Genomic DNA, 12,612 nt, shown 5'->3' with positions numbered 1-12,612 from the left:
GTATTTGCAAACACTAAAGCGGTCTGCATAATTGCAGCAACCGTTAAAGTTGACACACACAGAAAGAACTGACTTATAACTCATGTTTTAATGCTATAATTAGAAACGAGAAACTATTTTCAAAAAGAAAGAGACAAGACAAGAAGAATAAGAAGATGGCATGGCAGCAGGTTAATTTCTAATGGTCAGAGAAATTTTCCGCTTAGCAGGGGTGTGATCTTTCAGGCTAAATTCGTCTCTACTCACTCAGTCATTCAATAAATATTTGAGAGCACTTACCATGTTTACTCACTATGATCAGCTCTTTTGCTATAAAGAGCAATTAACCTTTAGGCAGGTAAGACAGAAGCTATTGGAAATAACCAAGAATCATATGCTGAAGTTAATATTTCTGTGTAGTTTGTAATCTACTTTAAATTTAGATATGAGAGTGAAAGGACTATCCAAGCTGCATAAAATACTAAGTAGTATAAATCTGACTATGAATAAGGGCACCCCAAGAGTGTCATATTTAAATATTGATAACAAGGACAGTGTAGAGTGGGAAACTCATCTAAGTTTTGTTGCTATTATTTACATTTCCTTTCCTGTTTATATTCTAAAATTAAGTGTACAGAATGAAATAAAAATTTTTTTAAAGACAAATCATCCAAATGATTGGAGTCTTAAATTTTATTTCACTTTAATATTTTCTGCAATAATTGAAAACACTGAGCTGGTAATATAAGGGAAATAATGGAACTTACATGGTTAGAACTTATGTAAGTAATTGAGTTTGGAAAGCAGGTATCTCCAGCTTAGAAATATATCCTAGATATAAAACGGAAAATTGATTGATTGATTGATTTTTTTAAAAATTGATTGATTTAAAAAAAAGAAGAAAAACGTGTGCAAACTAGTTTCAAAAAAATGATCTAGTTTGACTTCTACAACTGTAAAGAGTTCTATCCTAATTGTTCACTAAAGGGAATGCTCATCAATTCACCCTCTCTATCGGAGACAGTCATTGTCTGCTCCATTAAGTTATCATCTCAAAGCAGGAAATCTATCATTTATTCTAGGATATTCTAAATTTACCCTGTTGAGAAAGTGAGGTGATGCAACTGAAGTAATTACAATCCTTCCTTAACAAAGCAATGTATTCAGAATATAAAGTGAGCACAGCATTTCAATATAAAAATTAGCAAATGACATAAATGACTAAGAGCAGGGAAAAAAATTTTATTTCAAACAAATTCTGAACATAACTTCCCTACTTTCTAAAGTAAACCGAGGTTTGAACAGAGATGTTGTAGCATTTGAAATATTAATAGAAGCCTACCAGCAATGAAAAAACCCAATTCACTAAGGGTATTAAACTTAATGGACAGAGGAACCTGATGGGTTCCAGTCCCTGGGATTGCAAAGAGTCGGACACGACTGAACAACTTTCATTTCATTAAACTTAAAATTTCATTTATATGAAGGAATAAAAGAGAAAGACCCAAACCAAAACCAAATCAAAATTTCCAAACTCAAGTCTCTTCATTTTTCTGTGTTCTTTCCTCAGTGTTTTGATACAACTTCCTGTCAGGGCAGCATAAAGAGAGTTGTCAATTCGTTACTTCTAAATTGCCCTGAAAACTGGAATTTTGCTAACATATATCTTCCATCCTGTTGCTTGCCTTTGAACTGCATCAAATTCAAGCCATGAAAACTAAATGTACTGCCTTAGAAGGGTCCATGTATTTAATAAACCACATCGGAGGACAAGCCATTAGCTTAAACTCTGAAGCCTTCTGCAAAAAAATAAAAAGGCAACTCTTAAGAGCTGCCACACACAGAAAGTAGATCTGTAACTCATTCAGCTGGCTGTATGTTTTTTGTGGCCTGCCACCTCCAAGAGAGCTCTGTGCCTCAACAATTAATACCAAAAATGTTTCCACTGAGGTAAATTCTGGCATATTCAGTCTCCAGAGACAAAATTTCATGCTGAGAGGTAGTATTGGTTCTTCCTAGATAACTGACAAGTAGTTCCTTTGGAGAATTCTAGCTTGCTATTTTTTCCAACAGTATTTCCCCAAACACCTCCTAGCATATAGTAGGAACTTTAGGAATGATTGTTACATTGAATCAAACAAAAAGTTATGTAGGCATAAAGTATTAAAAACATTCAGAACAAAAGATATACTGTGGATGTCTTCTTGGGCATTTTGTTTAAGCTAGGCCTTAGTAAATGGAAAGTCTATGTTCATCCCATGGGTGCTGTTTGCACGGAAAAAAAAAAAAAACCTTTTCCGAAATGTGCTTAATGGAATCTGGCTGAGAACACAAGTTTTCTAAAAACCCCCTGTCTTAAGTCTCTGTGAATGTATCCATCCGATAAAAGTTAATTTTATGCAATATATTATACATAAACACATGCTGAAGATGCTACTTTCTTATTTTGGAAAGAGAAGAGATTTAATTAGACTGTTGTCTAGGAGCCCAATGTAACTTTGATGTTTATTAGTTTGAAGAACTATAATTTCTGAAAAACTGACAGATTTGTCTTGTGAATTTAATACTGAAACTATTTAAATTAAAGCATGAGTAAGAGTTAGCAAAATTTATGAGAAAAAAAATAGATGGTGATCTGTGAGGTTCAGTGAGTCTTTAAAATACTTATTCAGCACTTCAAAATTAATTTCCTCTTTTATCTAACAAACCAATTTGAATGGATAGAAAATATGTCTTCCTGAGCAAGTAGATGATACCATTAACTTCTCACTTTACCATGTGGATAGCAGCTGTATAACTGGGCTTTTATTCTGCCCTTCCAGAACAGTTTAATTTAGAGTCAGGTAAGAAGTAGGTTAAAAACAGAGGCCAGAGAATTGTAAAAATGCTGATAATATCATAAAAATGATCGTGTTAGCTCTTGCTTACCGCATAGTCTTGCTTCAACCAAAACATCTGCCTATCACCCCATAAACGTCCCTACACTACTCTTCCCTTTATAAGCAAAAAATGAAGCTTTTTAGGGACCTTTAATAGTCAGCAGCTGTTTGGCTGCCAAATACTACATCTGGAGGGGAGTGTACTATTCATGTGGCGAAAAAGCTTATTGTTTAGTTTTCTTTAAGCCCACCAGTGTTTTACATAAAGACATTTAAATGCTTCGAACATGAGGAAAGACACAGGAGGTCCTTAACCAGTATATTGTTCAAAACCGGTATATTGTTCCCAGAAGACAATGAACAACAGATTGTAGTCGACCATGTTCAATACATAGGATGAACACGTGCTAACGTAAATGGGTTTGATGCCAGTTAAAGGGCGTATGTCATGGTAATTTAACATTCATTTTACTCTACTGAGATTACCTCTACTTGAGTCTATGATGAATCATAACAGTTTTTCTTGCTAGGTAATAATTATAATTTTCTGAATACATTATTTAAAAAAAATACTTACATTTCTTAAAATGAACATTAGAACAAGGGGAAAAAAAAATCTGCTTTAGAAAAATTCAAACAGGAGCTGGTCTTGGAAGAGAACATCAAAGCCAGGATGACCCCAGGATCATCATACGTAGAGTGGGATTTTTTTTTTTTTGATGTGGACCATTTCTTTCCAAGTTTTTATTGAATTTGTTACAGTATTGTTTCTGATTTATATTCTAGTTTTTCAGCCTGGAGGCATGTGGGACCTTAGTTCTCTGACCAGGGATCAAACCTGTACTCCTTGGATAGGAAGATGAAGTCTTAACCACTGGACCACCAGGGAAGTCCCTGGGTTGCTTTTTAAATAATGTGACTTGAGGTTCTGTTAACAGGAAACATAAAAACCATACAATATTAGTTTGCTGTGATGGTGTCTCACTGGGATCAGAGTTGTTCCCTCCGCTCCTTTACTTTAAAAAGAAGTTTGGTATGACCACCATAAAACTAGTGCATCACCTTCAAGAGGTGGCAAATTTTACCCTCTCAGAACCTAAAATGGTTCAAGGAGATGCGGGTTGGTTTAGGAGAGACGTAGGGGAAGATCGCCAGCACTCGCCATTCAGTTCCCACCCTGCGGCCTCTCACAGCCCTCCTTTCTTCCTGTCTCTCTCACTCCCCTGAGATGAAGGCATGGGCCGCAGCCTTCATCCACCTATCCTTCTGGACCCCAAGTCATATACACTAAAAACATTAACCTGAAAACCATCTCCTGAGCATTTTAAATTACTGTCAAAGGACCTATCTCTCTCTTTCTCTTAGAAAAACAAAAATTTTACTACTGTACAAAAAGCTATGTTAACCACTAAATTCTGAGTAATTTTCATCATAGGTAAATGGAGAGAATCTAAACATTAATTTGGGTTGCTGAGGAGAGGAGGCAATAGAATGGGACTCAGGAGCTTACAGTCTTTATAATTCTCCACATGGAAGAAAATGGTGTGTGTGTGGAAGAGGGGGAGAGGGGATCCCCAAAAAGGAGATCCCTACCTTTTTGCATCATGGTTATACAGAAGGAAAAGCTTCGTAGAGTATATAAAGATACGTAGGGTATATGTATTTTCAGAACACAGAAATAATACATTTGTCTGCCTTCTCTTTTTCCTCTCTTCTTTTTTCCTTTCCTTTCTTTTACTCATTTCATTTTAAACTGGTAAAATTTGTCAAATATTGACCTTTGCTATCAAAGGAGAATGGGGTATCATCTTTCCTAGAAATCATTCAATGTCATATTTTGTCTTCTATGCTTCTATAATATCTACAATATCTTAGAGGTTGTCAATAAAATCAGTTAATCTTCAAACTACTCCTGGGAAGTGAATTCCTATTTTACTTACACATTTTATAACAATTTATATGAAATTGATCAATGCTTATTGTAGACCTACTGCTAAAGTAGGTTATATGCCAATTTCTTTTCTTGAGGTAGATAAAATCTTATTAAGAAGACAAGACTTATACATATAGCACCAATTATAGAATAATAAAGAGTAGCACATAGGAAAATGTTTGTTATATAATTAAAGGCTAAAATGCTTGTTATTGATACTGAATACAACTGGTAGAGAGGAATGGGAGAAATCAGCATTTCTACATATATTCAAACTTCTGGTCACCACCACCCCCCCACACCCCCCCACCAATTTCAGACACTGTGACCAGATTAGCTGATTGTGAACCCTTGTTCAGAAATCGTAATGGCTTCCTTTGTGCACAGTTGTGATTTTCACAGTGGAAGTACACGTGAGCTTCTTTTAATGAAAAAATTTCATAATCTAAGAATCCTGAGACTATGTCTCCAGATCCACAGGTTATGAGAATCCAAGTTTGAGTACTCCTGGGTTGAGAACCTCAGGGTAATTATTTCTTTAAATCACCCTTCACTTGAAAGAAGTTGTCTTCATAGCCAGAGAAACATTGGCCTGTATAATTAACCCTCAGCTATTTAGTCTCTCACTCAAGACGTAGGTTGTAGTCCATACGGGATGTGGAAGTCAGACTGAACTGCTCACTGGTCCAGCGCAAGTCCTCAATTTACCTGTGTGACTGTTTTGTATACTTTGTGCCTTCAGCCTGGAATATTCTTTCATTTTTCTCTTTTTCCATCTATCCCCCTATTTTATTTATTTATTTATTTGCCAGAAATTAAGTCAAATAAATCCCTCAGACACATCTTAATGCTCATGAATAGGATTCTTACCTTCCTCTCATATCTCAGGGCAGACTATCTGTATCTCTATTATGAGACAAAACATTCAACATACATTATACTTAGGGGGGTGTGTGTATGCATGGTTTTTTACTTCTAAACTGCAAACAGCTAGAGGAAAAGGACTGGATCCAATTCATCATCTAGAAGCGACTGGCACAACATCTTGTTCCAAATAAGAAGTCGAAGAAATAACTATATGAGTCAATGAAGAGAGTGAAGCTTGAGAAAAGCCTGAGAAAAGCCAGAAATGATCATAGCACACAGCAAGTGACTGAAAAAGGAGTGTTTTGATAAGGGGCTTGGTAAATTTCTCACCCTCCCTACACCTGAGCTAAGGATTTAATAACTCAGGAGAAAAGATATAGCTACTCTTCATCTTATTAATGAAATAGGTTGCTTCCTAGGAGAAAGTGTGTGCTCAAGAGAAATTATCTTAAGATCCAAACTTGTCAAGGGAAATTTACCAAGCATGTTAAAAAATATCAAATGCTCCATGCTGTTATCCACAATGTCAGCTTTCTTATCAAATAAAGAGTTGATACCTGTATCTGGATATCTGTACCCAGATAAGTTCCAGGGCTTCCTTGGTAGCTCAGATGGTAAAGAATCCGCCTGCAATACAGGAGACCCCAGTTCGATAACTGGGTTGGGAAAATCTGGAGAAGGGAATGGCAACCCACTCCAGTGTTCTTGCTTGGGAAATTCCATGGACAGAGGAGCCTGGCAGTCTAAAGTCCATGGGGGTCGCAAAGAGTCGGACACGACTGAGTGACTAGCATCAAAAAGTTCTCATCTACTCTTAGTAGACTCTAACCTTCTGTCTGAAAGCTGAAGTGCTCCAATGAGAATATTTCTTTTAGAGGCATACTTTCTGTAAATAAAGCATCTGCAATTACCTTTCAGAATCTTCTGACTGATTGGTGAACATGACCAGTTTCTGTTCGTGTTTCTTGTTTTTATTTAAGAGTGGTCCACAGGGAATCTAAAAGAAAAAAAAAAAATGAAGGACTTGAGACTTGGCCATCTCTCAAGGGAAGATAAATATATCCGTCAGTGGAGGAGAAACCACCTATTAAACACATATTTCCCAAAAGCCATGTTTTTATTCTCATGTCTTGTTTTCAGCACTGCCAGTTATGAGCAGACAGACTGTGAACTTGCCTTCTGTCTAGTTTCCATCAGAGGTAAAATACTGGGTGTAAACATAAGGACCCAGTCTTCCAGTTAAGGAAGAATCTCATGACAGGGAGAAATTGTCCAGGAGCAAGCGAAGAAAGCTAGACATTCCAATGGACGAGTCATAAACTGTTAATGTTGTCAGACTGACATGTTTGTAGTTCAGTTAGCCACAGTCTATGAATGAGTTTTCCAGGAGAGCCTAATGACCCAGTGACACCAAGAGCTTTCTTCTCAGAGCCACATTCATTCCAACTTTTTCTCCCGTAGGAGTTAGTGATTATTTCCATGATTTTCAGGGTACAAAGAACTAGTAATGTGATTATTAAAAAAGAAGTAGGAAATTTAGAGATGTATGTAAGACACAAAGTTTTTTCCATTTTCCACTTTTTTTCTTATTTAATATTAATTGTAACTTAAGCACCAAACTGTGGCCACACATTATACAGACATCATAGTCCCTTGTGGGGATTAAAGTAGATTCTTGAGACTGAAGCACTGGAAGACTTGTGTATGTTTTAAAAGCCAATTCCTGCAGGCATTTAACACATTTGAAATGCATCTGGAAACCACTATTGCTGAGATCCCATTAGAAATGTTAGGCAGTTCAGGTCTCTGGGAAACATGAAGCCCCTTTGTTTGAGTTTTATGAGTTTCTATTTAAGTGTAACAACAACCAAAAAAAAGTTTGTTTGTTAAAATGCTCCAAGAAGGATTTGTTTTAGGTATTGGCAAGCTGTCTTTACATAGTGTGGGAGGGTGGCTTTGAATTTTGTTTTGTTTTCAGCTTATGACAGCTGTTTAAAAGTCATCCATTACCACCATGGTCGGACAAGACTGAAGCGACTTAGCAGCAGCAGCCAGTTACTAGATGAAAGCAAATGCCTTTCAGGACTGCTATAGGAATCAGGCCACCAACTAGTACAGCTATCTTTTATCTATCTAAAATTGCGAAATTGCCCCGTTTCTTCTTGTGGCATTTTGGAAATACCATACAATTCTGTAAATGCTTGAAAAGGCATGCAAGTGATATGCTACCTGACAAAGCATGACTTGCAATAAGGGTGCACTCTGAAATTTCCGGAAGGTGGAGTTTTTAAAAGTTAATTCGTTAATAAATTACAATTGATCAATGTATGGCAAAACCAATATAGTATTGTAAAGTAATATAAAGTAAAACTAAACTAAACTAAACTAAAATACTTTTCTAATTAAAAAAAATTACAATTGAACTAAGATTTAAAAAATATCCTCAATGGTTTCATTATTCCTAAAATTACTTAAAAAAAATGTTAATTTCCCAGCTGACCTGAGTTTTAGAGAATCATAGAATTTGAGACATTGGAGAATACTGAGAATTATGACACTATCGTTTTTACAGAGGAAACAGAAGCTCAAAGAGGACAAATGATTTGGCTAATTAATGACTGACCTAGGATTAGATGTTAAACCATTCAACCCCTAGTCCATGAATTTATATTGCTGTCCCACAAGTGAACACTATACAGGTATAAGCCACATGTAATTTAAACTTGGAATAGGTGAGATCTTGTGTTAATGTTAAAATACTTAAAAAGTAATCTATAAATGAAACCTTGTTCAAAAAACATTTCGTAGGCAAAGACATTGCATTATTTGAAGTCTGGTAGTGAAAAAAGAAAACCCCAAAACAGCCTGCCGAGAGGCAATTTCCAGACTTAAAAATGTTATAGTTTAAAACTCACAGATAATACCTCCAAGGCACTAGAAACAGATGAAATAGATAGTCTCAAATGTGTAATTTACTGAACACTGTATTTTCTTCTAAAGAGCCTTTCATAGGCTGGAATTTTACACTTCTTATGCTTCTACCCAGGAAGTCAAAATATCAAAGAGTGATAATCAGAAAAGTCACTATTACGGGAATAATCATAATTTCCAATAGTTTATCCATTTCTCCCATGGCGGGTATTTTTCCACTGGAACAAAAACAGACAATCAGAGAAAGACGCTCAGCAATTAAACGGATTCTCTTTCAAGTGGAAACAAATTAACCAGTCAACCCTGAAGACACAGGGTCTTTCTCAGTATCAATGCCTCACTTTTTTTCAGTTGTAGAGAAGATGAGACTTGAGAAGTCTCATAAGACTTAGCAAATATGTGTGTGCCTCTCTGCACTTTACTAATTACAACTTACAGTGGCGTTAAACCATAAGATAAGGAATTCTACTGAAGTTCTTGCTCCTTTAATTTTTCACAAAATCAGCCTGGAAGGGAGGGCATGGACTTCCTGGATTTGAACTGGCTAATGTGGAGACCTGAGAACAGGCAGGAACAAGGCGTCTGTTACATGGAACTAGGAGACACTGCCTTCAGAACTGCCTATTCTAGAGTAGCACACCTCATCCTACTGCAGCTCAGCTGAGCTTCATTCATTCCTTGTAAAAGGTGTAACTCAAACTTTTTGGTTTGCTAAACATGTTCAATATTTGAGGCAGATCCTAATTGGGAAAACTAAATCAGACATAGAGCATGGTGAGCTTTCATTAAAGAGAATTGTACCTATCAAATAGTGAAAAGATAAAGATAGGATACCTCTTAACCTTGGTCTTGGCCCATTCAAGGTGAATTTCTCAGATAGCTTGTCCTGAAGTACTTAAAATGTAAGCCAGTCAAGTTTACACTGCTGATTTTGATGTCTGCTTGCTATACTCTTATTTCTGTTAACTTTCGTGTAGAAATTACCAGATCTTTCCTTTCTTTCATACTGTGACATTTGTCTCTACCCTGCAGGGACATCTGAGAAGCCATGGTTTCTCCCAGATATGTTGACATATGTGGTCCATGAGACACAGAACCTTACACTATCATTCTTGATGAGAAGTGTAACTATAATACAAAGCTGCAAACAAATAATAACAAACAAAGCTGCTGCAAACAAAGCTACTATGCATTAAATACTAAGACCTCTCTTCTGAAATTACTTCTAGAATCCATGGCACATTCTTTTGGAAATTTTTGGAAAAGGCCTAAACTATTTTGGCCTTTAAAAGTTTGGTAAATAAAGTAAAGACTGTAAAGCTAAGTAATATTAGTGGTTTAAATATATAGGGTGAAAACTATTAGTTTGTAAGCTTTTTTTTTTTTTAACTTTTAAAATTTTACAAACTTTTTTCTTTTTGCATCTACAGGAGCATAATGATTAAGAGCAGACTTGGAAACAAGACTGCCCAAGTGCAGTCTTTCCCCTCTGATGACTGGTTGACCGAGGTGTTACAACCTTTGTATGTCTCTGTTTCCTCTTAGGTAAGGTGGGGATAATAATAGTATTTGCCTCATTAGGGCTGCAATGAGGCTAAAATATGTTGATACATGTAATATTTATACAGTAGGGCCTGGTGTGTAGCTAGCACACTGTACTTGTTTATGGGTGTCATTGTAATGGAGTCTTAGGAGGAAGGAGGCAAATAATTGTGATCATCTCACCACCTTGACTCATGGTAGGTGAAAGGATCTCATATTGGGAGAGCTTGGGGTATGGGGATCAGTATAGACGATATCTTCTAAGGTTCATTTTGACTCTAAGCTTCTCTCTTCTAAGATTCCAAGTAAATAGGTGTTTGCTTTCAAAGAATTCATCATCCGGTTGAGAAAATAGGATGCTTAATCTTAGAGGCCCAAATCTAGGTGTTTCTTATTTTCATATACTCAGGATCCCACCTGGTACTTATATCACAGTGAGGATCAAATATTTTAACAGTAGTATTAAGAAGGATATCTAATTGTATAAAAGATGTGTGAAATGTGAAAATGTGAGAGATGTGAAAATAAAAAATAACTGATATTGACAAGTAAAAGTTTGAGGGTAATAGGTTTTACTACGGCCAATAGCAGTTGCTCAGATATTTTTGGTGGATTATTTGTATTTGTTTTTACCATTTGCATGAAAGAAATTTGAAAACAAAATAACTTAAATTTTTACTTAAAGTTGTTTTATACTTTTGTTTTCCTGAGGGGAAATTAGTATAAGGCACGTGTAATTTCTGGAAACCAAAAGATTTACAATTAAAGAGCACAGAAGTTAGAGTACCTAACTGGTTTACAGCATCCTCTTGGCTAAAACTGAAAACATTTGTTTACATCATTTGGTTAATTTTTTTTCCTCTTCTCTTCCCCTACCAGTTTTTCCTCTTTTCAAGGAGTTTCTTACTGCTCAAGAAACAGCTGTTGCTCTCTGTTTAACTAAACCAAAAGATGTCTTGGATTCTTGGATGGGTTTCAGTACCTCAGTGAAGATCATAAACTGATTGTTTGAGCAGAAGTTTACAGAATTCACAGTTCCAAAATAACCCAACTTTAGAGGATAAACTTACTTTTGGAAGTAAGCCAAGTTTTCTGAATGTTTTGCCATTTGTGGTGACAGCTTTTAATACACTTGGCTTTTTTAAAGTCGGGTTCAAGGACTAGGGTGTGAGCATTACTAGTTGTAGTCAACAATGCAGAAACGGGTTTTACAGACCTTGAAAATATCACATTAAAATATTGCCAAAGAATTCTTCTACCACTGTATAAGTTTGTTTTGTTGATTAAGACTATGCTATAGCATTGAAATGTGTCAAAATAAATGTGCAATTAAAGGCATGAAAGTTTTACTTAAAACAGAATCTGAAGCTGACACGTGATTTTTATCAACATAAAATGCTCTGCCCTCTGGGGTATACAGTTTAGAACTCATAATACTTATCCAGAAAATCAGTTTCATTCCAGAGGCCACCGTGACTAAATTCAAAATTAAATGTTAACCAGGTTCAATACATTTAGGATGAAATGTCCTAGGCAAGTACTAAACCATCATGAAAATTATTATCCTTATATCTATATGTGATAAATAATATTTTATTAGATAGTATGCTGAAAAACATACACATACATATATACACTCATACTTACATATTTTAAATCAGTTATATTGATTTTAAAAGAAATGATATGTTTTAGTCTAATATATATAAATGCTTTCTCATCATCACATAAGAGACTTACAGGTACTCAGTGGATCAAAAACTTGGTTAAAACTGAGACTCATGAAGAATAATACATTAATCCCATATTCATTCATTGTCACTTAAGATACACAAATGTACATGAGTTGCCAAGCCTTCTTTTCTCAAAAGGGGTCTACTGATGGTATTTCATATAGACATTCAGGCCCACAACAAACCCTCCGTGAAGTCTAGTTTTAGTTTCTTTACAAGGGAACTCGAATTGTAAGCCATTTCAATGCTGTCTGAAAATAGAATGCTTTTAGAACTCTATGATCTTTTTCCAATCTTTTAAATTTGCCTCACCCACATTTAATTTCAATTTGGCAAGTTACCTTCATTGGATGTTTCTAAGGTACTCAAATTAGCTTGCACTGCACAATTCTTTTCTCTTTTTTTGTACTCATGAATCATCAGCTTGTATAAATTCTATTAAATTATTTAATTAAAAAAAATTAAACTAGTCACACATCACTTGGGGGGACAAATAAGAGCTACTCTTGGTAAATGTGCCACTCAACTTTTAGAGGCAGAAATAAGTGAATGTCCTTAGCTACGAGCATGCAGTATGCCTTGAGTGCCAGTCTACATTTTAGAGACAGAATAGACAGCATGCTTAGTCCGCGCTGAGCTGGTTAAGTAGAATCTGGAAAAAGAGCAATGGTTTCAGCCAGGAGTGGGAAAATGCCTGCAGGGTCAGGAAGCTAAGATAAATTGGTGACATTAGGTGGCAGAAGGGCCA

General features: G+C 35.8%; 1 protein-coding gene across 2 annotated transcripts in view; it reads right to left on the bottom strand.

Annotated features, from left to right (window-relative positions):
* TNIP3 (TNFAIP3 interacting protein 3) overlaps positions 1 to 12,612 on the bottom strand; it is a 121,231-nt gene that overhangs the window by 101,393 nt on the left and 7,226 nt on the right. Inside the window, exon 2 of one of the 2 annotated variants that reach the window (XM_069593361.1) lies at positions 6,570 to 6,655. The exons of the other annotated variant lie outside the window; for it this stretch is intronic. Coding sequence (XP_069449462.1) covers positions 6,570 to 6,601 — 32 coding nt within the window. The 5' untranslated portion in view covers positions 6,602 to 6,655. The remainder of the gene's footprint in view (positions 1 to 6,569; positions 6,656 to 12,612) is intronic. 2 annotated transcript variants of the gene reach the window in all.

The sequence above is a fragment of the Ovis canadensis genome, chromosome 6 (genome assembly GCF_042477335.2).
Source record: "Ovis canadensis isolate MfBH-ARS-UI-01 breed Bighorn chromosome 6, ARS-UI_OviCan_v2, whole genome shotgun sequence".
Taxonomy (NCBI): Eukaryota; Metazoa; Chordata; class Mammalia; order Artiodactyla; family Bovidae; genus Ovis; species Ovis canadensis.
This window is presented reverse-complemented; position numbering and strand designations above follow the sequence as displayed.